Below are 27,764 nucleotides of genomic sequence, written 5' to 3'. Positions count from 1 at the left end.
GTCTTCTGTGTTCTTCTGGCTAAAATGGTACTTGGAGCCTGAATTCATTAGGAATATTCTTCATTTCTTAACCCAGGTGTGCAGAGCTCTGCTAAATGCTGCTGAACGTCTGCCAGAGGTGATTTAAAAAAGTAGCAGAAACCTACAGATGTCATAGTAAACCCTGCCTGTCGTTCAGGCAGCTTCTTCAGGCTCCAGCAGTGGATGGTTTAGTGATGGTTTGGGGAGATAGTTTAGTGATGCTTTTGTCAGTGTTAGGTTGATGGTTGGACTCGATCTGAAAGGTCCCTTCCAACCTCAACCATTCTATGATTCTATGCACATATCTATGTAAAACCAAACTGACCTAATTAAATTGTGACGGCAGTAGGGTTTACCTACGTAAATGTGGTGATTTGGCCTTTAAACTGGTAAAGGCTTAAGGGACTATTCTGGGATTGAAATGAGCTTTAGAAAGACAAGACAAAATTATAGCTTGGCATGTATTGCTGCAGGCTTTTTACCTTTCTCTGGGAGGCTGAATATGCGATGAGGTCCCTGTCAATGAAAGGGCTTTGTGCCTCTTAAATTTAAGGAAATATTTTTTAAAATTTATTGCTTTGGGCATTTCTTTGTGGTGTCTACACTTAATTGCATTATACTATAGATCCCCAGTGTGCAAGCTATGGACTGCAACAGAAAGCTTGATGTTGGTTAATGAAGGATGTGAGAGATAGTGTAATTTGTAAACCTGGCTGCATTCCCTCTGGAGCAGGACTATAAATGCAAGTCTGTGTAGCAAGTTTTTTTTTTTTTTCTTCCTTGGTTGTGGAGAAGGCTCGTCTGGTTCATAACTACCATGGAAACAGCATTTTAAAACAGTCATTTGCACATCAAGTGAAGACCTGACACTATCAGAGGGCCACTTGAAGGGACATCAGAGCAAAAACTTAAATGTATTGAAGCTGAGCTAAGAAAGCTCTTGGTGGTGGCATTAGCAAAGACTTCAGAGGAGCTCTTTCTTCTTTCTTCTCTCTTTTTTTACTAACAGCATGTCCAAATCCCTCCAGTTCCCTTTTGTTATGGCTCTTTGGATATTTTCTAAGCAGAACCTGGACGTGGGTCATGTTTGTTGAGCCCAAGGATTTGCTCTCCAGATCATACATTGGAGCTTTACTCCTGGACGAAATAGATGGGGCAGTTGCCAGACCAGAGTTTGTAGCTGATGATCATTCACCCCGTAATCATCTTGTCCCTGCTGTACCAGAGGATTTGCATGGAGATGACGTTAGCCCCAGCCAAGTCAACCTAATGATGTTTTTTTCTAAAAATCCACTGGAAAAAGTTTTAATCCAGGTCAGGCTTGAAGTGTCAGAAATTGCAAGAAGGTTTTTGGGATTTGTCTGCTTCTTCCCTGGAGCTGGTGGGGTCTGGGTGCCCTTCTGCATTTCTGGCCAGGGAAGGTAGTGGACTGAGTCTATCTTGTGTCTTGCTCTGGCTTTGCTGCAATGTGCTTTAATGACTCCGGAATTCAACTCCAGGATGGTTTTACTGGGAAGCATATTGCTGTTTAAATGCAAATTTGACATTTGAGACCCACTGCCGGGCACAAGGGGCGGTGTCTTTTACTGTGCTGCTGTGGATCATGGTCCGCTTTGCCTGGTGCTCCTGTTCCTAAAGCTTTCTTTGCCCATTGGCTTTATGAAAGTCATGAGAAGAGGCAGGATGCTGAGCTGAATCTGCCCTCTGAAATACAGGGTTGGAAAACTCGATAGCTGAGAGTGGGGAGGATACCTGGATAAATAGGGGAGAGGAGTGAAGAAAATGGGCTTCAGCAGAAGGATGGAGCCTACCTCTCTGCCTGTTGGTTGGAGAGGTGGTAGGGGAAGAACATTGCAATCCCAAAAGCTAAGGCAGGGAATGAATGTGGGTTTCTCTGTTTCTAGAGCAGTTCTGTGACCACTGGCCGTAGGAAGAACATTTGGCTTCTATGCTTTTTGTGCTGCTAAGCCTTGATGAGGTGGCAACTGTTCTGCACGTGTGCAGAGAAACTGGGGAGTTCACTGGTGAGTGATGGCCTAGAAGGAACCAAAGAAGCTGGCTTTGGAGGTACATGCTTTGGAGCTATACCTGTAGGGTGTCATCTCTACCTCACTACTCCTCTAACCTTGCTTCAGTCCCTGCTCTGATCATCTGGTGCATCAAGACATTGCTGCTGCCTCTTTCCAAGGTTGGGTAGCAGGGCCATTGAATGGCCTATTTCTTTCTTAGAGCTTTGAAGTAAACAGAAGGACCAGGACAAGGGAATCCACTGAGCCAAAACCCCCCTTGGGCATCCTTCAGGCTGGGAAGATGAACCCTTCAGTCAGTTGAAGATGAGAGGGCCAGAAGGATGTGGTTCCTTGAGCCAGCCCCATTTTGGGAAGTTCTGAGAACAACTCCTGACAGTCTCCACTCAAGATTGGACCTTCTCTACAGTCCATTGGAATAAGAGACAGTTTCTGATAGGTACAGGAAAGCCAATTTCTTCCATCAGCTCATCCCTCTGCAAAGAGCTTACGCCTCAAGTATATAGCACAGTGATGCACAGCAACATTGATTTTCATCCCCTGTCCTTGATACTATCTCTATATTGTATTTATTAGTCTATGGGCACATGGGACAGCATTAGATCTATTGTTTAGGCAACCACCACCACATGTGGGGACAGACACTTTCCCCTTGTTTATATGGAATATTTTTCTGAAAACTCAAGTTCTGGTCATATATGATTTTTTTTTTTTATTTTTTTTTTTCTAGTGACTTTGTTTCTGTGTTTGACATAATTGTCTGATTCCTCTTTGCAGAATTAATTTCCCATGAGGGATCAAAGCACAAACACTGGATTTTGTTTCCTTGTGACTTGTTCTTTTTGCTACCTCTCTCTCATCTGTACGGTGGAAACGGAAAGGTCCATTTTCTAAAGTTTTGTCTAATCCTAGCAAAGTTGCTACGGCGTGGAATCTCTTCTTAATCTGTCCTTCACGCTTATCTTTCAGGTTTTTATATAACCGAATGGGATATTGGAGTGATTGGTCCATTCCAATACTTGTAACAACTGCTGCTGGCTTTACCTACATCACAGTGTTACTGGTGAGTGGAATAAAATGCCATTTCCTAAAGGTTTGTGCATTTGTTTTAAAAAGGGTATGAACTTCTCAGTCCATCTGTCACTTGAGCAATTTTCCTTTCAGAAGTGATTTCTCTCTCCCTCTCTCTTAGCTTTAAGTGGCTAAAATAAATGGAAAGTGGAAAAGCGCATGGTCTTTGGCCTCTGGTGATCAAGACCAAAGACAGACCCTGATACTGGTGGTGCAGATGGCCTGAGGAGAAATACAGCTTTTGTTTCCCTTAGTATGGCCCCTGCCCCACTTTAGTGTATCTGCCAGTCACATGTACAAGTTGTTTCCCTGCATCCCAGGGTGCTGGGACCTTCAAGGTGGTGTCCATTGAGGTAGCACACCAGTACCTGGCCCCATGTAGTCTTTGCTTTCTGAGGTCCCAGGAGCTGTGCACCCATGGACCAGGTTCTCCAGCTCCCAGCTTCTTGGAGGATAGTCTTTTCCTCCACATCCTTGGCTTTGGAGAGGATCTGTCTGTACAGATGGACCAGGTGTTGTCTGCTGGACCCATCCCCAGCCCTGATTTCTGCCTTGGCCAGCTGGGTTAACTTTTGGGGTGGTGTTGTGTTCCTGCATGTGCAAACACTTGATGGTTGTGATGTGTCCTTGTCTGACTCTTGATTTCTTCCTTCACAGATACTAGCACTATGTCACATAGCTGTGGGACAGCAAATGAACCTGCACTGGCTTCACAAGGTAAATGTCTCTTCTCAGCTTGGAAAGAAGCAGGATCTCAATAAAACAGGAGGTTAAGGAGAGGGTAGTGCATGTGGTACCTGTCTTCATAGTGGTTTTGGGAAGAGCATAAACTTTAGATGTCATGTGGTGTATGTGTCCTCATCTCGGAGGACCAAGCAAATTCCACAGTAGGGGGCAGTCCAAGCCTGGAGACAATAACTTTGCTCCATGGTTGGTGAAATGCTTTGGGGTACCTGGTGGTGGGGGGCGGGGTAGGGGGGGCAGCACTTCTGGAGACTGAGAAACATCATGTCATTAGAGCAGCTTGACTTTGGTCTTGTCTCTGTGAACCATTATGAACCTCTCTGGTGCTCCCTTCTGTGATGAACTCAGCCCTGGAGGAGTGGCTGAGAAGATGTGAAGCTTTTCAGGATGTCCTTGGAGGAAACGACTGTAGAAAAGCCTTGGGAGAAGATATAGCTGTTAAAAGTCAGGGTGTGCAATGTGCAGGTTGTGGTTTGGTGGAACCCAAGGAGGTCCTGATTTGTATGTTGAAGCAATTTGAAAAAAAAATATGCTATGAAACGTAAGAGAAGATGGTAATCTGGAGTTTGGAGCACAGAAGGGGAGAGGAAGGGTATGTAGCAAGCTGTGGGGAGAGACAGTGCCAAAGAAAATGGCTTGCCAGGATTCAATTGTCACTGGCGTTCTGCTAATAGGTAATTAAGGGACCAGTCCTGAATTTGCCAATGCACAGCTTCTCCTGAAATTGATGGTTCTGGTGGTGACAAGGTCTTGCAGGATCAGAGCCTGAACAGATGTACCACCTCCTAGGACAGGGAGAGCACAGACCTCCCCCACCCTCTCTTTTTTTTTCTTAGAAACTATAGAAATTATGCTTCCTCAGGAGGAGGGGATGCAATGCAAAGAAGGGGTGGGGACTGTCTGACTGCTGCTGGAAAATAAATTGTTGATTTTTCTAGTCTAACATATGTTTCTTCATCGGGGGAAATGGTATTTTTCAGACACGTTCCAGGTGGCTGGTGGGTTTGGATGAGTAAGTCCAGAAGAGGAATGTGTTGGTGGAGATCAGTTAGTTCTTGCCTACAGAAACCTACCCTTCCTTCCTTTCTTCCAAAAAAATCCACCTTTCATCGCAGCTCAGATGTGTCGCTCTGTCTCTCTCTTCCCTTCCCCACACCTCCCTCAGCTTTCTAAGGAGGTTTAGATAAGAGACTGGATGAAGTTAATATTCTCTGCAACCGTGCTGAATGACTGTCAAATATAGATTAGAGCATGTGGGAAAGGCTGGTATGTGCAAATAGCATGATTCCTTCCAATTTTCTCCTGTAATCCTGCAAAAACAGCTGAGGATCGTAAGCCAAGTTGGAGATGGATGGGGGAGGGTAAGAAGCCATAAATCAGAGCTGATCGGAGGAGGAAATGATGAAATGGAGATACACTTGACACCTCTGTGCTGCACGGGGCAGCGACATCAAGGGGATTAGGGCTGTCCTGGAGAAATCTAGTTGACAGAGTCTTCTGTCGCTGCTGAATTTTAAGTTCAGCTTTTGGGGGATATAAAATGGATGAGAAGCAGTTTCAATCCTGGTTGTGTGCTGGTGTTACACTCTGGCTGATGGCCCAGAGGTCTGACCCACGGAGGTCTCAGCAGAATGACTTCTTTGCCATGGGGCCTTGAACACAGTGCAGTTGTCCACATGCATTGCTTTGGAGTCCTTGATCACAGAATCACATGGGGTTGGAAGGGACCTCTGGAGATCATCTGGTCCAACCCCCTGCCAAAGCAGGTCCACCCAGAGCAGGTTGCACAGGAACATGTCCAGGGGGGTTTTGAATGTCTCCAGAGAAGGAGACTCCACCACCTCTCTGGGCAGCCTCTTCCAGTGCTCTGCCACCCTCAAAGTGAAGAAGTTCCTCCTCATGTTTAGATGGAACTTCTTATGTTCCAGTTTGTGCCTATTTCCTCTTGTCCTATCCCTGAGATTTATGAGAGTCATTAATTCAGAATCCTTAATGAGGAAATATCTTGAAATAGTGTGGTTTACCGCTATAGGTCACTGGAGGGGTGTCTTTTAAATAAGAAAGTAAATCCCATCCTTCCTTGAATGTGCAGAAATGGGCTGGTAAGGGTTGGAAGTTGGTTTGGATGCAGCCTCTTGGCTCAAGAATCATCTTCAACCTGGGTCAAGTGGATCTCTTGGCCCCTTCTGCTGCCCCGTGTGCTTTGTTCATGTTTCCCAAAAGTTAGAGGCTCAGGGTAAGCCATTGCTGTCCTATGGATGCCTCTTGTGCTGTTGGTAGGTCTGTCTGTGGGCATCTAGGAGATGAATAGCAGGTGGGAATCGAGGGCTAAACTTTAACTAGAATGAGAAATCACGTCCTTGTGTACAATAGTGATTTCTGTAAACGTTGGGAACGTGGAGTTTTCTATTTGCTTGTCAAAAGTATTAAGTAGATCTGAAATCAGTCTAGAGATGTCCTGTGCATCCTAGATGATTAGTTCACTGTTACGTATTTGTTGGCCTTTTCTGCCCAAGTCTCCTACGCAGATTTCAGATCTAGACAGAACATGAGATCGAGATGCAGAGCAGCAGCATCCTTTTGATCCAGCAGGCGTGCGGTACAGCAGAGACTGAGACACCAGATGGAGAGGCGGAGGATGGTGAACTATTTTTGACAGACAGCCCAGATTTTAGGTCTTTACAGCTGGAATTATTTCTAGGACGGTTTTTGACGGTTTGAACTTTTTACCTTCAAAATGGAGATGACATTTTCTTTTTGACTGCTCCGCTCAGACTCCCAAGTGCTTCCATGTGGTGGGAGAGGGAGGCTGGGGGAAGTGGCTGATGGACTGGGTCTTGTTCTGCCATCTCAGTTCAGCCACTGTCATCCACAGCCTCTTCTCAAGGGGCAATATCTGTTATAACTGCTCTGTCAACATGGCTTGGATGCTGACTGCACAGTTGTTGCCATTTCAGGCCCAGGTGAGGTCGCATTCATGCACAATGTTGTGCTGAACCATCTCAGAGATGATTGCTTAGTGATGGGAATGACAGCCTTGCTTGAACATGTGTCAGCCTTTACTGAGAAATGCAATGTTTGTTGTCTGGGTGTGCTCAAGTCTTTTATCCCTGAGCAGAAGCGTTGGAGAGTCAAGTTGAGCAAAGTCCACCAACCTCCCATAGCATTGGTGCATCACAGGCTGTTGCAGCAGGGCCAGGAGAATCATAGAATGGTTTGGGTTTGAAAGAACCTTAAAGATCATCCAGTTCAAATGCCCCTCCCATGGGCAAGGACACCTCCCACTAAACCAGGTTGCTCAAAGCCCCGTCCAGCCTGGTCTTGAACAATTCCAGAGATGGTACCTCAACAGCTTCCCTGGGCAACCTGTTCCAAGAATCTGGGATCATCTCCACAGCCTGGCAGAACCCAAATTAAGCTGTTTCTGATCCAGTTTGTTGGCAGGGCAAATCACCTGATCTTCCATACCATTGGCCAGCGTGTGAAGAAAGTGAGAGATCATCCATGAGATGTGCGCTCCTGGGACTATTTAGCCCAGTGTTGTAGGGAGGTTATGCTGACACAGCACACAAGCCCAACCTCTTTCCTTGTGGCTCCTAAGGCTAGTTGTTTTAGGCTGTTTATTACATACAAAAGTTTTCTCTCTCCATCTCCCAGTCTGTAGAAGTTCTATGATAACGATTGAATGCTGTATGTAAATACTCTCATATTTGTTGCAGATTGGCCTGGTGACAACCTTGATCACTACCGTGGTGACCATGTCATCGATAGCACAGCTTTGGGACGACGAATGGGAGATGGTATTTATTTCACTGCAAGTAAGTTGTCTTCAAGGATGCTTCTCTGAGTGGGCGAAGGGGCCAGTGCATCTACATGCCATGGACTTTGTGTCTTTCTACTGTATAAAACCCTGTCTTGATGTTTATCACTTCTAAAATGGAAATCTTGGCAATGAGAAAACTTGCAGCAAAACTCCTGTGGAGTCCTCAAGGCCACCATATCACTTTGTCTCCATCTCCTGGGCTCTTTCCTTTAAACTCAAACCAGGGCTTGGATGCAGAGTTAGAGGTGGAAAGTACTGAGGCTGGATGTGACTCAGAGTTGCTGGAGGGGAGAGGGCAATTCCTTCACTTGGTTTTCGCTAGCAATGCTCTGGACATCGGTGTCCAGGCCTGGAGCATCATGCTCTTCCCAGTCCTATGGGAGGAGTAGTCTGGGTTTGTTTTTACATTACACGTAAATATATATATGTGAAAAGAATGCAACTTCTGTGCTCTAGTCCTGTTTTAAGAAAGACTTGTTGTATGCTGCAGGGCTAAATAAGTTTTAGAGAAAAATAGTTACAAACTGTTAATTTCTTGACAGACCTGCTCTCTATTCTTTTTTCCCTCTTCCTCAAAAAGGGGTCCCAAAATATTTTGCCCCTGAAAGGTTTGAGAGGTTTTACTGGTGATCACTGCTGTATTTTTGGGAGTACACAAATACAGGAGGGAAAAAATAGCATTCACACAAGTGACTAACGTTTCTCAGAAGTGCTTCCCTTTTCTTGTTTTTCGTTGGTTTTGTTTTTTTTTTTTTTTTTCTTTAAAAAAAAGATTTAGGCAAGCAATTGGAGAACAAAAGCATGACTCGGGTTCCAACTCAAACTTTCTTTCATGGTGATACACCATGGTCTACCCCAGTCCAGGGTGTTTATAGAATAGTTTGGGTTGGAAGGGACCTTTAAAGGCTATCTATTCCAACCCCCCTGCCATGACCAGGAACATCTTCACCTAGATCAAGTTGCTCAGAGCCCCGTCCAACCTGACCTGGAATGTTTCCAGGGATGGGGCATCTACCACCTCTCTGGGCAACCTGGGTCAGTGTCTCACCACCCTTATTGCAAAACATTTCTTCCTTTTATCAAATCTGAACCTACCTTATTTTAGTTTAAAACCATTATCCCTTGTCCTATTGCAACAGGCCCTGCTAAAAAGTCCCTCTCCATCTTTCCTCTAGGCCCCCCTGTAAGTAATGAAAGGCTGCAATAAGGTCTCCTTGGAGCCTTCTCCAGGCTGAACCCCCCTAACTCTCTCAGCCTGTCCTCACAGCAGAGGGGCTCCAGCCCTCCGTGGCCTCCTCTGGCCCCACTCCAACAGGTCCATGTCTCTCCTGTGCTGAGGCCCCAGACCTGGAGGAAGCACTGGGAGGGGGGGGTCTCCCCAGAGCGGAGGGACTAATCCAGGTCCCTCTGGATGGCATCCCTTCCCTCAGGCATATCAGCTGCACCACTCAGCTTGATATCATCTACAAACTTGCTGAGGGTGCCCTCGATCTCACTGTCTATGCCATTGATGAAGATATTAAATAGTACTGGTCCAAATGGAGACCCCTGAGTGACACCGCTCATCACTGACCTCCATCCAGACTTTGAGCTATTCACTCAATGTCTTGTAGTCAACTGGACTACAAGAAATTTAAAACTTCGTGGTACCAAGAGCCTTACTTGAATTTGCATGGTGTTTAAGGAGACTTCTTCCAAATATCTGTGGGTTTGGGTGCATTCTTCCCCAAGAAGGGGTTTAGAGCTTTCCTGCTTTCCCTTCATAGTGGCCTGAGTGCCAAAGGCAGCGATAAGCTTTGGAAGAAGTGGTGGCCAAAACAGATGCAGGAGCCTCATGTAGGAATGGTGTGAAATCCAACTGGGAACAGAGTGGTCTGATGCACTATGGAGCCTGTAAGATCAGTGAATTTGCAAGGTGCTGGGGTGTTTGTCCTCATTTTTTTCTCTCCTGTTCTCATATCCTGCAGGCCACAGCCCCTTTCTTGCACATAGGAGCACTTGCAGCGGTCACGGCCCTGTCGTGGTTGATAGCGGGGCAGTTTGCACGAATGGAGAAAGCCAGTGAGTACCCTGTGTGTCTTTGCGTGGTGGTCAGAGGCTGGTGGGTGGCTGTTGGGGCGTTGGGTCTTCCTGTTGGGAACCAGCTGGCAGGAAGCAGTGCTGGTTCCTTCCCTGGGCTCAGCAACCTCCAGCTCAGCCATGCTGGGGAGGTGGATGCTCTCCTAGAGTAACCTGGCTGAAACTGGAGTGGGTGAATCTGGTCTGGGGATGCATCCAGATCCCACAGCTGTGGGCAGAAGCACACCAGGGTTGGAGGTGAAAGGGCTGCTTTCAGTAATGCAATGACTAAAAGCATCCAGATTTCCATTAATCTGCTTTAGAAAACATAAATGTACCCTCCGCAGTTAACGTGAAGGGTTCTTCTCTGGATCTTATAAGCAGTTCTCCCTTCCCCCATCTCCTCGGCTATTGTTCACCTGCATTTCTAGGTGAATCCGGCTTTTGAAAGCCTTCATGGGCTTGTTGATTGTGATGCAGTAGCATCCAGAGGGCTCAGTAGGGATCTGGTCCCCTCGTGGTTAGGTGCTTCCTTAAATGCACATTGAGACATGGTCAAAGATCTAAGGGAACCATGGTGGTGAAGGACACACTGAACCCAGCTCTCGTTGATGGTCCTGACCACTGAAATAATCTCTTTTGTGCATCTTCCCTGTCCCACCTTGTTGCCAGGGGCTCTCCCAAGCCTGAGCTGTTCCTCCAGGTTTTGCTGTGAAATAAGTTGATCCTTCTGTGCCCTCAGAAGTGTTTTTCTTCAGGGCGTCCATGGATGTTCTCAGACATTTGTGCCAGCTCCAGGAAAATTATTTTAATTGGTATTTAACCTGCAGCAAAATCCAAGCCCTGGAAGGATTTGGCAGCACTTGCGAAAGACTTCCAAGAAGTAAGAGTTAAGAATGAGGACACGGTGTCTGAAGATGGAAAGATTTTGATATCCAGAGAGACCTTTCAAAGAAAGAATTGCTCTGCTTTAATTTGTAAATATGCCAATAAAGCTGTACCTGGTGGTTCTTAAATATGTCCTAGCATGTAATTAGGCTGCCAGTTGAGGGAGGATTTGTGGTTACGCCCGGAGGAGAGACTGCATGTGCTGCTTCTGAATTCCTCATACTTTTTCTCTTGCAGCTGAGTTCCCTGAAAATGGCTTTTTTGTTTGTTTTTAATAAGCTGGGAAGCTGTTTTCCTTCTCTTTTTTTTTTTTTTTTTTTTTTTTTTTTCCCCGCTCCTGGGTTGGGGTTTTTTGTTTGTTTGTTTTTAAGGAAAAGCATTCATCTTTTCTGTACCATTGGATCTTGAAGTTATTTCAGGGTCATTTTACTTGTAAAAGGTATTTTACCTGGAGGAGTTTACAGACTTTTTGGTACAGAAATATTTGACACGGTGGTGAATGGAAGAGAGGAACTGAAATCTCTGTGAGAATCTACAGTTGCATGTAAATGGGATAATAAGATTTCACTCGCTAATAATAATCTTTCGGAAATAACTGGTGCAGCTGCAGTCATTGGTGGTGTAGTCATCTGTTCTTGTCTTTTTTTGAGGCATGTGACATTCTTCAGCAACTGGCTTTTTCACTGAGCAAATTTACACCTTTTTTTTTTATGTTCCTCCCATGCTACTTTTTCCAAACCTGGAGAACACTAGTTTCTTAGCTACAGTGTTTTAAAAGGTAGTAGCTTGTTTTCAAAGCTTGCTTCTGAGGTCAGATAGAAAATGTTGGACTCAAAGCAGCCCTGGAAGCCTTGAGTAGCAAATGGTCGTGTGAGAAACCTGCTCTTCCAGGAGACCAAACCAGGCTGGAGTGGTCGCTAAGAGCAGGGGGGATGGAGAAGGAAGGCTTGCATCTAAATTATTGGTGTTGTCATGTTGTAGAAAGTGGGAGACTTAATCTGTCCTGCTTTCTTGGCTTGGGTAGTCAACAGGAGAGCTTCTTCCATACAGACCATCCAACTTCAAACTGAACAGTATGTACTTTGCTTGTCTTTCATGCATGTATTTCATTTGGGGTCTTTTTTTGGTGTGTGATTTCAGTTTCCCACATATCCATGTCTGGGTGAGGTCTTCAGCTCTGTTTTATAGAATCATAGAATGGTTTAGGTTAGAAGGGAGCTTAAAGATAATCTCGTTCCAATGCCCCTGCCCTGGGCAGGGACACCTCCCACCAGACCAGGTTGCTCAAAGCCCTGTCCACCCTGGCCTTGAACACCTCCAGGGATGGGGAATCCACAACATAGTCTGTGACCCCTGCTGGGGCATCCTTTCCTTGTGGGTGCAATCCAATGATAAAAATATTTGGAAGTCCACGCATTTCACATGGTGCTTGACTTCAGTGTGGATCTGAGCTGTTGGATCCTGAAGCTGCAGTACTAGGAAGGAAGGGACCAGATTCTTTGCACAGCCTGAGACTTTGCTGACAATTAGGCTGATTTTCAAAGCTTGGTTGGTGTGTGGCATTCCTGGGGTGAGCAAGAATTGGTTGGGATCATGCCCAGTTTCCATCTGGAGGTTTTGATGCTGGTAACACACGACGCCGGGACACCATATCTCTGTGATGCAGGACACAGCATGAACCGACTTAGCAAGATGCCATTCAGTTCCTTGAATGCTCTGTGGGTGATTGACATCTCTTCCAGAGAAGAGGAAAAAAATAGCTGGCAAGGTTACTAGTGTTTCTTTCTCGCTTGTCAGAACATGTTTGAATGAGGCTATTAGAGGCTAGAAGCAAAAAGCAGTTTATTTATGTGTGAAACCAGATCAGTTGTGGTCAGGACCAGAGCTGGGCTGTTCTCTTTCCCCTAAAAAAAAAAAAAGCCTTCTCCATCTCGCGTCCATGGCAAATATTTGTTTTAAAGGGGGTTTTTGGAGGCTCTCCCTTGAGTTCCAAACTCTTAATGAGTTTGAAAAATAAATAATAATTAAAAAAAGAAGTCTTATGCTGTAATATCTGTGGTTTCAAGTGACTCCAAATAGCTCAGGAGTTCAAAGGTGCCTGTTGTCCTTTATAAGGAATACATGTCTGTTGGGAACAAGGGGCGTTTCTGTTGCGCTGTCAGCACCTTCGAAAGATTCCCAGATAGTCTGGACTTTGTGAGAAGTCACTTGTAGTTGGGGGCTGAGCCACGGTGTGGGGGGCAGGACTGCTCATCTGGCCCCAAGCCCTACAGCCAGCACCCCCTTGGCTGCATTCACCGGTCCTGAAATACTGCTGTAGCACCGTCCCAACCCACTGTTTTATTTAAATGTGTTCAACTTAATCGGTAAAACATTTATTGCAAATTAACTCTGTTCTGGCTGGCACAAATCCTTCTGCAGAAAGAGCTAAAGTGGCTTTACTCTGGCTGAAGCGGGTGGTGTTGGTGAACCACTAATGTAAACTCAAGTGATATTAAATGCACCCCCATGGTGCCGTGACTTATTTGCAGGTGTGTATGGCTGGTGATCTAGTTCTGCTGTCAGGCAGGGCAAAATTTGGTGCTGTCCCACCCAAAGGGCTGGAAATCAGCTCTGGTTTGGGCTACATTGCTGGGACGTTTAAGCAATTCGCCTAACTTTTTGTTTCCCCCATACAAAATGAAGTGAAAACCCTCCTCAGGACTTGATTAGCTCAAAGAGGCTATTTTAAATAGAGCATGTTTTTCCCTCAACACTTGGGGCAATGGCTGTAGACCAGTTTCTCCTTTGGAGGAAGATGAAGGTGCCTTGGCTCCGTTCCTGTGGTGTGAGGAGGTCAGGACCAACATTTTCACCAGCTCTTTCTCTCTCTTTTCCCTCTCAGCTTCTCAGATGCTGATGGTCACTGCATACCTCGCAGTTGTAGTTGCACTTTACCTCGTCCCCCTCACCATCTCGTCCCCTTGCATAATGGAGAAGAAGGCTCTGGGACCAAAGCCAGCCATTATAGGTCACCGTGGAGCACCGATGGTGAGTAGCCGTAATTATTTAGTATGGTGGTGTCTGACTTTTCTGCCTGTGTAAAGGATGGTACCGGATCTGATGGTCTCCAGGCTGCTCTCCAGAGAATATATATGACAAATATAACTTGGAGGCACCCCTCCTGGCTGGAATTACTGCAGTGGTAAATCAGTATGTGAACCCAGAGTCAAGTCACGCCCTAGATGTTCTAGATGCCTTGCAAACAAAAGGGCAATCCTTGCCTTGCTCAGGGTGGTTTGTGCCATTGCATATTCCTGGCTGCTAGTTCTGCTGGTTTTTGCTCTCCAGGCTTGGCCCTTGAGCTGCAGCAGTAGTTGTTTGTGATTTTTTTGTTGTTGTTGTTGTTGTTTTGTTTATTATTTTTTTCTTTAGAGCTTGAGGCTCAGTCTTCGTGTCCTTTGCAGGACCTCACCAGCAGTGGTTAAACTCAGCTTGCAGCAAGATGCCTTGAGTATGTGGCAATCTGCAAAAACAAACAAACAAGCTGTGCTGTGACCCTACATGACTGCACGGTACTCTTGCATTGTAGATCATCATGAGACTGGGTGAGGTGATGAAACATTCCTGTCATCTGCCTCTGGGTAGGCCTGGAAATCATAATCATATAGTCCTTTCTTCTCCAAGGTCTCTGTACACGTCCAGGCTAAAGATGGAGCATCTTGGCTTGGGCACATCCCTGGTCTTGGATAAAGCTGTCCTGTGGTGTTTGGTCATACTGGTCTGGTTCTCTCGTTTGGGTGCTTCTGTACCTAGTTGTCTGTTGAATGGTTCTAACTCCATCTCTTTCTGGTGGTTGATTGAGATGGGGAGGGACTCTTGATCAGGGAGGGGAACGATAGGAAGAGGGGTAATGGTTTTAAACTGAAAGAGGGGAAATTTTGACTAGATGTTAGGAAGAAATTCTTTGCTGTGAGGGTGGTGAAAACACTGGCCCAGGTTGCCCAGAGAAGCTGTGGCTGCCCCATCCCTGGAGGTGTTCAAGGCCAGGCTGGATGGGGCATTGAGCAACCTGGTCTAGTGGGAGGTGTCCCTGCCTATGGCAGGGGGGTTGGAACTAGATGGTCTTTAAGGTCCCTTCCAACCTGAACCATTCTATGATTGACTTTAGACAAGATGGCATACTGCAGTGTAGGCACTGGGCTTACAAACGTAAATTATATATTTTTTTTTTTAAGGATATCCAACTAACTTTTTTGCTGATAGTTTTTCTGCTTTGAATATCTGCCTAGGCTGTCAGAACCTATTTGGCAGGCTTTGAGCATGCTTTAGCTCCTCTCCCAGTCCAAGAGTGCGCAGTAGGAGTTTGCTAGGTGAGATAAACACCTGTCATGACACAGAAGTATTTTATTTTAGTTCTCTTTATTTTTAATGATCTCTTTCTTTAAGGAATCCCTTGAAATGCCAGCTTCATTTGCGTCACTTTTAACCATATTGCCTCTGTGGGTGGTGGAATGAAGTTCTGGGCATGATAAATGCTTTTTCCTGTCCTACTGAGTTTGTACCAGCCATGAAGGCCAGGAGAAGCCAAGTGAGAACCTGTGCTCTGGATTCTTTCTGGATGGCAGAAAATCACACAACCTGATAGGAGATTTTTATTCTGCAGGATTTCTGGGCCTGTGTGCCCCCCATAGCCTTCTAAAGGAACTAAACAGCAGACAAATTCCTTCTATTTTTCCAGATAACTTACATAAAGCTTACATGGAGCAAGACTCCCAGCAGAGACTTGGCCCTCTACTTTCCTTCATGTTCCTGCTTGGAGCCAGCAAATGCTCCTTGGAGTATGGTATAAACCTATCTGGGAAGAAGACGTGTAGGTGGAGTGCTGAGGGACATGGTTTAGCAATAACTTGGCAGTGTGAGGTTAACAGTTGGACTTGATGATCTTAAAGGTGTCTTCCAACCGTAACCGTTCTATGATTCTAAGATGCTGGTTGTACGTTAGGGTGCAGAAGGTCGCAAATGTTGATGAAAAGTGGTGGTGGAGGACATTCAGTGCTGCACATGGAGCTGTGGCTCAGGTGATGTTCAGCAGGGTGCATCCACCCCCTTCACCATTCCCTAATACCCAGAGCTGGTTCTCTGTTAACAGCAGATGGCTTTCTCTGAAGCCTGCAAGAAGTGAGATCAGAGACCAGCAAGCCCTGTTCCAACCTCCAAGAAATAGTCTGTGTGTCCCATGATGAATTGGCAGTAGGTTTATCCAACTGCTTTGCCTTTGCTGTATGTGTAGTGAGTGTCTTCTGACTGTGCCCTTGAATGGCAAAGCTGAGATGGGGTAAGAAGAGGACCAGAGGGAGGTGGTCAGAACCTTGTTCTGTACTTCCATCCATGCCCAGCCTTTCCCTATGTCAAATATCACCTTGAGTTTGAAGAGCTCCACCTACAGTGCAAGTCTTCAAGTTGTACTAAGTCGTATCTGCTTGGAAACTAATGATTTTAAAGCCTTGCCAGAGGGCACTACATGAAAGACATTGAGGGGTCGGAGCGTGTCCAGAGAAGGGCACCGGAGCTGGTGAGGGGTCTGGAGCACAAGTCTTGTGAGGAGCGGCTGAGGGAGCTGGGGGTGTTCAGCCTGGAGAAAAGGAGGCTGAGGGGAGACCTCCTCACTCTCTACAACTCCCTGAAAGGAGGGTGTAGCCAGGGGTGGTTGGTCTCTTCTCCCAAGGAACAGGCACAAGAGGAAACAGCCTCAAGTCTTGCCAGGGGAGGTTTAGGATGGATATTAGGAAAAATTTCTTCCCTGAAAGGGTTGTCAAGCCTTGGCAGAGGCTGCCCAGGGCAGTGGTGGAGTCCCCATCCCTGGAGGTATTTAAAAGCCGGGTAGATGTGGTGCTGAGGGACATGGGTTAGTGGTGGGTTTGTCAGTGTTGGGTTGATGGTTGGACTCATTGATATGAAAGGTCTCTTCCAACCTAGATAATTCTATTTAAAAAAAAAAAAAATTAAGTAAATTAAGCATTTTGCCATTCCACAGGGCTGCTTGCTGCGCTTTTGCAGTTGAGCCCAACTGCATGTAGATTTAGTTTGGAGAAATGGCCAAGTGGAGCTGGGGAGGAGGAAATAGCCCAGGGAAGAGTCTGGGGACTGGGCTGTAGGACACAGACATCCTCCTTTGGGCAATGTCAAGATCAAAAGTCTACAGAGCATGGGAATTTGGGACCTGAGGTGAAACTAGATCTAGTGGGACTGGAGATGATAGAAAGCGATGCAGTATTTGCCTTCAAATCTCCTGAAGCAAGACAAATGTCATTTGCTGTGCAGACAAACCTGTTCTCTGATAGAGCCTGATACGGGTTGCTTCACCCGTCTGGTGGGACTGGATCTGTAATATTGCATTTGCACGTCCAACACTCTTATACTAGAAATACACAAATACAACTGAGTGCTCTTCTGCCAAAAGTCAGCAAAGGAGATCCGTGGGGTGGCTGAAGACACCTGTTGTCCTGAAATAAGGGATTTGTTGGGGATGTGGCATATGGTGTATGGGGCAAAAGGTGTTGAAATGGAGAGTTTCCCAGGAAAGCTGTAGGTGCGTGCACTTCCCATCGGTGCATGCAGCCTGCTCCTCAAATAGGGACGATGATCTTCCTTTGCACTCTAGAGCCTGCTTTCCTCTGTGTATCCACACACCCTGTCTCCTCTTGTCCCATTAGGATCTTTAAGACTAGCATGTGTAGGGTCTGTGTGAGTGTGACTCAACTGCTCTCCTTGTTCTGTGGAGGAAAAAGTGAGGGACGGAGGCCATATGGCTCATATAATTTGTCTTGAAACACTGGAAAGGGGAAATGGTCCTTGCATTTTAAGTAGCAAGAGAAAATCAGAAACCATCCTGGCATCTGTACCTAGATGAAGTGTGGCTTTTTGCACTACAAGGGAGCTACTGGTTTCATACTGGCTGACCATTTGTAGTGGTAGCGCTCCTTCAAGGAATGTCCCCTTGGTGTCATCCTGTTCCCCCACAAGCTTTTATTCACGCTTTTATTCACATGTTCTTCTGCATGACTCCTCCTGCATTCCCTTGCCCAAATGTCATCCAGTCATGCCCGCTTTTCACAATGCTAAATGTCCATTCCCATCAGGGTGCTCTCTGAAAACCCTTTCTCTTAGCAGGAGTTCAGTTAATCAATCAGTTTCTTTTCAAAGGCTCTTTTGAAATGAATTATTCAGGCTCCAGATCGGTTTCTGTCCTTCTGGACTCCCATCAGGACAGCATCAGGGTTGTGGCAGCAATGTGCTGGGAATTGAGGGCTCCAGACCTCACTTGATGTCTGTTTGCTTGAAAGGGTCTTGTCCTGATGGGTACAGGAGTCGTCTGACACCCTGAAATGCGAGATGGGGTTCTCTGTAAATTTTACATGTTAATATGTTAAACTTTTTAGATGGCTTTATGAGCAAGTGTCTGTTGTGTCTTCCATCTTTTTTTATTCTTCTTACGGAAATCTAGTTGTGTTTTGTCTTCAGTGGCAATAGATTTGACTGTCTGTCTTCTCCTTGTGGTGGTAAATACGCCATTTATGCTGAGGATAAGCCACAAGGGTAGAAGGTAGAAGCTGGGACCAAACCTGAGATGGAAATGAGGAACTTCATCCAGCAGGACACCAGCTTCTACTGCAGTTTGCACCTTTCAAGTCTTCTCCCAAATGTCTTTCGTGGTGCTTCGGGTTGAGGCAGGTTATCGTTGCTTTTGGAATCTGAAGAAGGTGCTGTCCATAATGTTGAATTCTACTTGCTTTTCAGTTGTTATTCCTAATTATACATTCCTTATAAAAATAATCGGGCTCATCATGATGACCTTTGATCTCAAACTGTAGGTAAATCACCCAAAGGATTAACAATAGCAAGGACTTATCTGAGCAAGAGCTGTATCTGTCTCCTTGGAGACCTTCATGAAGCCTGGGAGCTCACCTCCCATTACTGGGACCAAAAAGCTACTGGTTGGTCTACAAACAATCGGGCTAAACCCATGGAAACCATCCAAGCATGTCAGAGGCAAGAACAGCTCTTGCTTTCAGAGCTGGAGGCTACAAATAGCATGGAAATAAACGCTTTTGGCAAACCACCCGTACAGCTGGTTTTCGGCATGTCTTAACAGCGCTTGAGAAAGACTGTGCCGAAACAGCTGCCCGTGTGTGGGCTCCTTCCTTCGTGGCAGACGATGGCCATCTCCTTGCTCTGAGCCCAGGCACCGTGCTGGGAGGAGCAATTTTTGGCAGCACTGACTCACTGGCTTTGCACAACCTCAGAGTGGAAAAGTACCCATTGCTGGGACAAAGTGCCTTGGTGGGCAGCCAATCTTTCATTGTGCTTAGGGTTTGCCTTTTGGGTTACTGCATGGGAGTGTGTTTTGCCTCGACAGGAAGTGTGTCCTGTTGTTCCCAGGAAAATTCCAGCAAATACTCCCCCCAAAAATTCCAGCATGGCTGTGCACATATGGAGTTATTTAGTTAATTTTTTTTTTGTTTTTAGACACCTGAAGGTGAAGCCTCCAATATACATTGGTGTTCTGCAGAGATGCTGTTTTGTCATCTTGTGGTGCCAGCTATCAACAGAAGTAGTAATGAAGACTTCTGGTTGTGAGATTGTGGCTTATTAGAGAGCTTTCACTTAATGGTGATTTCTTTGTGTCGTTTTAGGGTTTTGTTTTCTTGGTAGCTTTGAGGGCCTTTATTTCATCTCATCTTGGGTACCAAAACTTTGCCACCACCTCTCTGAGATGGCTTTGGTTTTTAAGGGCTCTGAAGTGCTTTGGTTTGTGCTGCTGAAATCAAGAAGCATTTGGTTTGCTGTACATCTTATGCACACCCGTCTATTGAAAATATGGCCATTTAACCTGTCTGCTGCCCCGATCAATAGTAATGAAGAATCACAATTAGCATCTTCTGTTAGACCTGGAGAAATGCTTGCGTTCACCGAAATAAATCTGTGTAAGGTTATTTAGTCTTTCATTAAATCAAACTTCAGCTTGCTTTTTTTGTGTGTGCTATACAGCAATTATCAGGTCTCATCTCCTATATCTAGTTATTAAATTTATGATGGCTTTTTGCTTTTGAGTTTATCCTGTTGTGCAAGGCAATCCTTTATTTTTTTTTTCTCCTTTTGTTTTGTGCTTTTTCCCTTCCTTTCAGTCTCATTGAGCTGTTTCCAGAAGTGTTGGATGTGGATGCTCTCTAAAATATCTTGATTTCCTAGGGATTAAGGATACCTTTTATTTTTTAAACAGTACTATTATTGCCTCATAGTGACCTGGTGTGATGGGATGTGAATACTGAAATCAATGTACTGGCAGATCCCACACTAAGCCCCATACAGGGAACTTCCAAAGGGCATCTTTTGACAGGAAGGAAAATACCATCGGGTATCATGCCTTGTGTTTTTAGTCCAGTTATTGGCCCACAAGGAGATCAATATTGGAAAGGAGAGATAAGGGAGGGAAAGCTCAAAAAAAAAAAAAAGTAAAATGATGCTCATGTTTCCAAAAGGATGAAAAAATATCCTTAAAGCTTGTTGATGAAGCAAAGATCAAATCCTTCAGTGCAGCTGAGCACACGATGACAGGTTACACTTTGGAACAAATTTGGTCCTTCTGTGCAAGCTTCTTTATTAGCCCCCCCAACATGCAAATGATGCAGTGATTTTTATCTCTGAAGGCCTGGCAAGGTGTCTAATTAGGGGGAAAAATACAGTGTAGTGATGTCCAACTGTAGCAAGGCTGCGCTGCTCTAACGAGCACCCTTTAATAATCTTCATTAAAGAAGGTCCAAAGCTCTTGACTCCATTTGAAAGCATTTGCAATTGACTTCGGAGCACAAAAATAGTCAAAGTGAATTCATTCGTGGGTAATTTTCTAAAATTACTTGCTGTGTCTCTGTAGCAAGAAGAAATGAATAGTAACCTGATTTTTGCAAGGGATGAGAATGTCAAACCGAGTGTGAAGAGAAGGAACAGCTTCTAGAAACCCTGCGTGGCATCTGTCTCTGGCTTTCAGTGGATGTTGGACTAGACGACCTGAAAGGTCCCTTCCAACCTAGGAAATTCTATGATGCTGGCATGGTTTATATAGGATAGAGGTTTTGGAGTGAAATCGTTGCCTTGTGCCCTGGGGCTTCCTTCACTTCAGCCCTGGTTTTTTAAGAAATGGGTTGTGTCCAGTTGCACTGGATCCCTGCAGACCTGGATCTGAGTTTTAGATAACGTGCCTGAATATGTTGCATCAAGGAGGAAAACCTGTCAAAGAAACTGGAGGGAGACAGAGAAATACAAGCAGAAAGATTATGCATTTGTTTAGTTCTCGCAGTTCTGCTGTAAAACCTTTTAAAAAAAAATTCAGCACAAATCACAGCAAGTAGTTTCTGTACCAACAACTGTCCTGCTTGGATGCATCTCTGCCCTAAACATGCTGAATTTGGGGCTTCAGCTCCCTCTTTCTTGGAGGGAGACAGAGACAGGCTGGGATGATGGAAATATCTGTTACTCAGATTCTCTTTTTTCACAAAAATCTCACATTGTGAGGGACATGAATTCCTGCACAGAAAGATCCTGCTGTCAAAGTGGTGCCAGGGGAAGCTCCAGTAATAGGCAGCATCTGATTTTAGGGAACAGGGTTAAATTTTCTTTCCTGGCTTTCTGGTTGACATTTACTGGGTTATGTCACTGGTGTGAGTGGCTTGTTCAGTCCCTTCAAGGCTAGAATCGACCGAGAGCTTTAGGAACCGGGGGAAGATGGCATTCTGCATCGATGATGGACTCGTTTGGAGATGCAATTATTTATACCAGGGTGACTGGCTCTGGCCAGCTTAGGAGCTTACCCACCACATGCTCACAAGAAGATGACACCTTTGCCTTGAGGGGTTATAATCTACTTTTCAAAAGCTTCTGACAATAGAGGGAATCGGGCTGCCAAGTAATAGTGTTGTGGTGTTAGAGAGACTACCCAGCACATGACAACAGCACAGGTCAGCATAAGAAGGACATGGACCTGTTGGAGTGGGTCCAAAGGAGGCCACGAAGATGATCAGAGGATTAGAGCACCTCTGCCTTGAGGACAGGCTGAGGGAGTTGGGGTTGTTCAGCCTGGAGAAGACTCTGGGCAGAACCTTATAGCAACTTTCCAGTACCTGAAGGGTGCCTACAAGAAAGCTGGAGAGGGACTTTTTACAAGGGCATATAGTGACAGGACGAGGGGTAATGGTTTCAAACTGGAAGAGGGGAGATTGAGATGAGATCTGAGGAAGAAATTCATTGCTGTGAGGGTGGTGAGACCATGGCCCAGGTTGTCCAGGGAAGCTGTGGCTGCCCCATCCCTGGAGGGGTTCAAGGCCAGGTTGGACGGGGCTTTGAGCAACCTGGTCTGGTGGGAGGTGTCCCTGCTCATGGCAGGGAGGTTGGAACTTGATGACCTTTAAGGTCCCTTCCAACTCTAACCATTCTATGATTCTATGCCATTGTGGGGCACGGTGTTAGAGAGCGCTTCTGCTGACGTCGGCACTGTTTGCTGATTCAGAGCAGCTAGCGATGCTCATCCATCTGTGATGCTCTTCAAGAGGATGCTTTTCACGTCCAGTGGTGGTGTGATGCAGATGACGTTACAGCTCCTGAGTGTGTATTTAGAAGGTTGGAACCTTAAATGTCATCCTGTCCTTAGAACAGTTTTAAAATGCTGCTTCCTCTGCACAGCTGCGGTTTTCAACACAGTTCTGATTGGAGTTTAAGTTTATTTAACTTGTGTTTGAGATCAAGTTCCTGGGAAAGGAAGGGATGTGCCTCTTATCTGAGTGGCTGCACTGCAGCCCTGGTGGAGTCCAGTTAGGTTTTGCCCTTCTTGAAGGGTGAAGTGTGGTCTGCAGGCTCTCTAGGGGCTAGAGATGAGGTAGGAGTGGGATATTCCTCTCCTGGGGCTGAGATTTGTCTCTCCATGGGGTTAAGCTCAGTGGTACCTGTCTGAGTGCTGAGGATGGGATGGTCACAGTGCTCCAAGTTTTAAAAATCAAAGAAAATCTCAGTTTTTAAGTCACTGCAACCCGTATTTTAGCAGTGTCCTTAAGATGTAGTTCTACTTACATCACTACTATCTTTAAGAACATCCCTACTCTTTTACATGTCCAAATTTGTCCAGTCCAGGCTGAAACAAATTTCAGCCTGAAATTTACTTTTCCCCAGTCCAGCTGAGGGAGGGTCTCACGTATTGACTTGCCACCTCAGATCTGTTTGGGTCTATGTTTCCTTCAAGTGCCTCCAGCAGTGGTGGCTGGGGCTCCCCTGACATGTAGGTTGAAGCTTTCCCTGCGTCTCAAACCAGCTGCATCTCAAGAGGGCTGGTGTCCAAGCAAGGCTTGACCAGGGCCCTGAAACTGAAATACACTGGAAAGAGGCAAGAAACGTTTTCAATCTTGTTATAAAATAGCAGAGCCTATGCCCGCTTTGGGTTAAGATTCTGCTGTGCCAGAGTTTGGTATACAGGTAAGACATGAGAAGACATTGGTCATGCTGGTCCACCTCTGCAGGGGGGGAATACTGTTGTAGCCATCCTTGTTTGCCTTTGTTAGCCCTGATTCATGCAATATGAGCTCTTCATTGTGTAAGTGGTTAACAGCAATGTCTCCCTACCCATGTCATTGTGTTTTACATTGATTGCTTAGTGGAGGTAGTCCAACCTCCCCTTTCCAGGCTCCCTTAGCCTGAGAGAAAATTTACAACTCAACACACTTTGCTTTTCTAGTCCTTGTATGTCCACATCCCTGGCAAGACTGCTTATAGAATCATATCATAGAATGGTTTGGGTTGAAAGGGACCTTAAAGACCATCCAGTTCCAACCTCCCTGCCCTGGACAGGGACACCTCTCATCAGACCAGGTTGCTCAAAGCCCCGTCCAACCTGGCCTTGAACCCTTCCAGGAATGGGGCAGCCACAGCTTCTCTGGGCAACCTGGGCCAGGCTCTCACCACCCTCACATCAGAGAATTTCTTCCTCAGATCTCATCTCAATCTCCCCTCTTTCAGTTTAAAACTGTTACCTCTTGTCCTATAGCTACACTCCCTGTCAAGGAGTCCAGGAGCGTGGGTTCAGTTGCTGCTTGATGTGGTGTCACTTCTTGAGTTGAGACTCATGTGGCATCCACCAGCACCCTTTTGGACTCGGGCTGGTGGTCTTGCGTTGCCCCTCGGTTTCTCTAGCTCTGCTATCTCCGCTTTATTTCCTTGTGATTGCTGAGCTCTCCGGAAGCAAATATTGAGCATTACTCTGTATGGAGAGGATCACCTTGCAGTGTTATCCTGGGGAAACCTGAGCTACTTGCAGGAGGAAAGCTGAGATGCTGAAAGCAACCAAAGAAGATGGAGCAAGTCTGCCTGGATGGAATCTCTAGATCTTTATGTGGCTGCTGCTCCCTGCTGACGGCTCTGGGCATCGTGAATATATTGCAAAAAGCTCTTTCAGCATGACCTTGCATGACCCAGTGCTGGGCTGTGCAAGAAGCTGTGATGGGGGTGTTTCCTCTGTCGTCTCCTAGACAAGTCAGGCTTTGATTGGGAGCTTTTTCTGGAGGACAACGTACCCCTGTGTTGAACAAACAGAAAAATGAACTATTATTGATGCATGGCTTGAGCCAAAGGAATTCAGAAGAGAGATACCGGAGCTATGTGAAGGTTGTGCTGGTGACAGGGGGGTGGAACTAGATGATCTTTAAGGTCCCTTTCAACCCAAACCATTCTACGATTCTATGAAGTGATTCTCTGAGACACCTTAAACTCTTGAGCAGTTTTTTGTATTTATTGGGCATGTTGCTTGTATGGTGCATTTAGGCCTGTGTTCTTAATTATCCCTTTTTCCAAACCCTGAGTAATTCCTGAAAATCATGGGTTGTGAGGGCTTGTTGTGTCTTGATGGAAGCTTACTGATCCGGGTGGTGGCAGAGATGAGTGAAAAAACGGGATGTTACAGGTGCTCTAAACTTGAAAGCAAAATTGGAAAAAAGAAAATTATTTTTTAAAAATAGCTTTATTTTGACGTGTTCATGTTTCAGTGCAGAAAGCCTGCCAGGTTTTCTCTCCACAGTTGTCTGTTGGGTTTTTTTATTCTGGTCTGCCTGTTGTTGGTTTATGGACATTTTGGGACTTGCTATACTGTACTGGTTGTGTAGAAAAACAAAGTATTTGTCTTCACACTATTGTTTTTAAACAAACCTGAATTCTGTTACCATCTTTTCGATTCAACAGGAGGGAATTTGAAATAAAATTTGAGTCCTTATCTGTCATAGCCATAGGGATAAATTTTCTAGGCTTAAGGCTATTTTTTGAATTGTTAAAACTAACTGGAACATTTGTTATTAGAGAAATCAACTCATTTTTAGATGTAATAGGTGTAATAGTATGACTTTATGGAATGATTAGATGTGGAAATAAAATGTGTGCTACAGAACCTGTGGTCTAGTTGTTCTCCATGGTATGGATAGTACCTTGGTTTATGGACTTTCTTCTTTCTATAAAGGCATTGTAGTCACTGTTTGCATAGAAAAGTAGGGGAATGAAGAACTGTTAAGGTGGTTTAGAGAGCTCTAGATATAACCTGTGGGTAGAGAATTGGCGTCACCTTAACAATCGCTTTCTGGGGTTCTCCAGCAAAACACTGTTTGGGGGACCATGCTGCTGAGCAAGTCTATCATACACTAATTTTGCACCAGATTTTGAGCTAGCCAGGTTTCTGGTGTTGCAGATCATGATAACTCTGGATTGGACTGTCCTGTGTGTGAAAGACCATCAGTGGAGTCAAATGTATTGGTCATCTTCAGACTTCAGTAAGGTGCCATTCTGCCTGGAGCACGTTGGTGCTCCAGTCTAACTGGGCACTACGTAATCTGCAAAACAAGATTTGTTTTGGCTCCCTGACACCTCTAAACCTTCCTCCCAGCATCCTTGCTGACACTGCTTCATAAACATTTCCACTTACTAGTAATCTCTCCTTGTTCTTTTTTCCCCCATAGTTGGCACCAGAAAACACCCTGATGTCCTTCCAGAAGGCAGTGGAGCAGAAGACGTATGGAGTCCAAGCTGACGTCGTACTGAGGTAAGCCAGAGTGTTGGTTGGTCTGAGACTTTCTCTGTGGGTGGCCCAAACCGTGCTGGTGGGTCTTTCCTATCTGGTATGTGTCTGGTTGTTACTGCTCTTTCCCTTGGAAAAGGGTATATTTTCTTTTTCCCTGACCACTTTGGAGGTTGGTGTTAATGGAAAGATATTTTTGCCTGGTGGAAGATTGGTTTCTGAAGTTTAATTGTTAGTGTGCCGCCTCTTCTTTCCATAATTGTTTGAGAGCAAATAATATAAAAACTAAAGAAATTTCTTCCTCCTAGGGAGCAGAAGGTTGTTGTGGAAAGGTGAAGTATGAGTTGGGATGTACGTGATACAATTCTTGTTTCAAAAAGTTCATTAACTGCTGTGTAGGGACAACTACGTGCCTGTCCAAACTCATTATGAGCATCTGGCTCATGTGGTGGCTGAATTGATTGCTTCCCTTAGCACTGGCCAAGGAGAAAGGTGGTCTGTTGGGAGGAGGAGGAGAGCTGGAAAACCTCCAAGAGCTTTCCATGTTGCCACTCATCAGCTGTCCCAGAGGAGCACTCCAAGCATCCCGTAGGTTAACTGGGCCAACCAAGGGCACTGTTTATCTGAGGCCCTCTCTAGGAGAGCCAAGTCTCTTCATAAAAAAAGAGGGCTCCAGTGACCTTCAGACCAAAAAGTGAACTATCAACACAGCTGGCAACAACTTTGGGAAGGGCTTGCAGCACAGAACTCATCGCTGTCCTTATCCCTTGGAAAGGTGCTCGCTGTGGCTGGATCAGTCCAGAACATCTGTCCTGGGATGTTTCCATGTTCTTCCAGGCATTTATCAGCCATGGGTGGGCTACTTGGACATATACTCAGACCTATCACATCCTGCTCCCTACCCATGATGCACCCCAAACTGGGTGGTTATAAATCCAGTGCTGATCCTAAAGCCAACTTCGCTTCAAGCAGCAGGAGGATAATATCGCTGCGTGTTCCTCTAATCTTCTACCTCCTCTCACATCTCTTCTTCTAAAGCTCTGATTTCTGCCTCTGAATTATTTCTTCTTTTTTTTTTTTTTTTTCAAACCTGTGCCTGCTAATACGTTGTGGTTAGCCTCGGGTAGTGCTGAGTGACTCCGTAAGGGGAAGGATTAGACAGGAGGGAGCGAATGTCGAGTTCTCCATAGGATTTCTGCACTGTGGTTAAGGCTTAGCAGTATCTGATGATGCTCTGCTATGGGATGTTAAGACTTGAGCTCCTATCTCCCTTAAACACTCCACGCTCTTAATTCTGCAGTTACTTAGCATCTTTTCTTTTTTTTTTTTTTTTTTTTAAAAAAAAGCCCTGTATTTAGTAAAACCCCTTCTTATTGCTGCAGAGCATGATATTGCTGTGTCAGGGTGTCCCTTTGGGTTGTAGGGGGGGAAGTAGTTGGCACAGTGCACGCTAGAAATAGCAAATAAAGATGCCAGTGACCTTTGTGATAAGGGACTTCTGCAGGCAATGGTGAAGCTGAGGCAGCATTTGGTCCATCATCTAACATTGTTTTTTGTTTTCCCTCTGGCTCTAGGGGGTGAGTGCTCTGGGTTGTCTCCTAATTCAAATGGGGTTTGTATTTTAACCCCGTCTCCTTTCCAGACCTTATCTGTGTCTCTGGTTATGAAGATGGGCTCTGTGCTTTGGAAAACATTGTAGTAGGGCTGGCTGTGCTGGGTTTATCTTGATATCTGAGTGCAGACAACTGTCCCCCTGCCCTTGATAGAAACCCTCGCTGCCCTGTGTGGTGTTACCACTGATCTAATCAGAGAAAACTGGGTTGGAATAAAGTTTTAAAGAGCTTTTTAGGTTTCCCAGAACTGTTGTTCTGTAATATCTACATGGCTTAAAAATGAAAGGGCATGCATTTGGCTATTTAGTTTCATGTGAGAGGTGGGTTTTCTTTGAGATGTATGAACTTAACAAGTCATGCGAGCATGCCTGTTTCCGGAAACCAATTTTCAATTGGAAAAGGCAATTTCAGAGTGATTTCGGTAGCTTGGAACCCTTGCATTT

General features: G+C 45.4%; 1 protein-coding gene across 2 annotated transcripts in view; it reads left to right on the top strand.

Moving 5' to 3' along the window:
* GDPD5 (glycerophosphodiester phosphodiesterase domain containing 5) overlaps nucleotides 1-27,764 on the top strand; it is a 125,540-nt gene that overhangs the window by 76,818 nt on the left and 20,958 nt on the right. Inside the window, exons 3-8 of one of the 2 annotated variants that reach the window (XM_074168567.1) lie at nucleotides 3,018-3,111; nucleotides 3,777-3,836; nucleotides 7,583-7,681; nucleotides 9,654-9,747; nucleotides 13,517-13,662; nucleotides 25,650-25,732. In XM_074168567.1, coding sequence (XP_074024668.1) covers nucleotides 3,018-3,111; nucleotides 3,777-3,836; nucleotides 7,583-7,681; nucleotides 9,654-9,747; nucleotides 13,517-13,662; nucleotides 25,650-25,732 — 576 coding nt within the window. Of the gene's footprint in view, nucleotides 1-3,017; nucleotides 3,112-3,776; nucleotides 3,843-7,582; nucleotides 7,682-9,653; nucleotides 9,748-13,516; nucleotides 13,663-25,649; nucleotides 25,733-27,764 lie in introns of both variants that reach the window. The other variant, XM_074168559.1, reaches the window with a different exon arrangement.

This window comes from Numenius arquata, chromosome 1 (assembly GCF_964106895.1).
Source record: "Numenius arquata chromosome 1, bNumArq3.hap1.1, whole genome shotgun sequence".
Classification (NCBI taxonomy): Eukaryota; Metazoa; Chordata; class Aves; order Charadriiformes; family Scolopacidae; genus Numenius; species Numenius arquata.
This window is presented reverse-complemented; position numbering and strand designations above follow the sequence as displayed.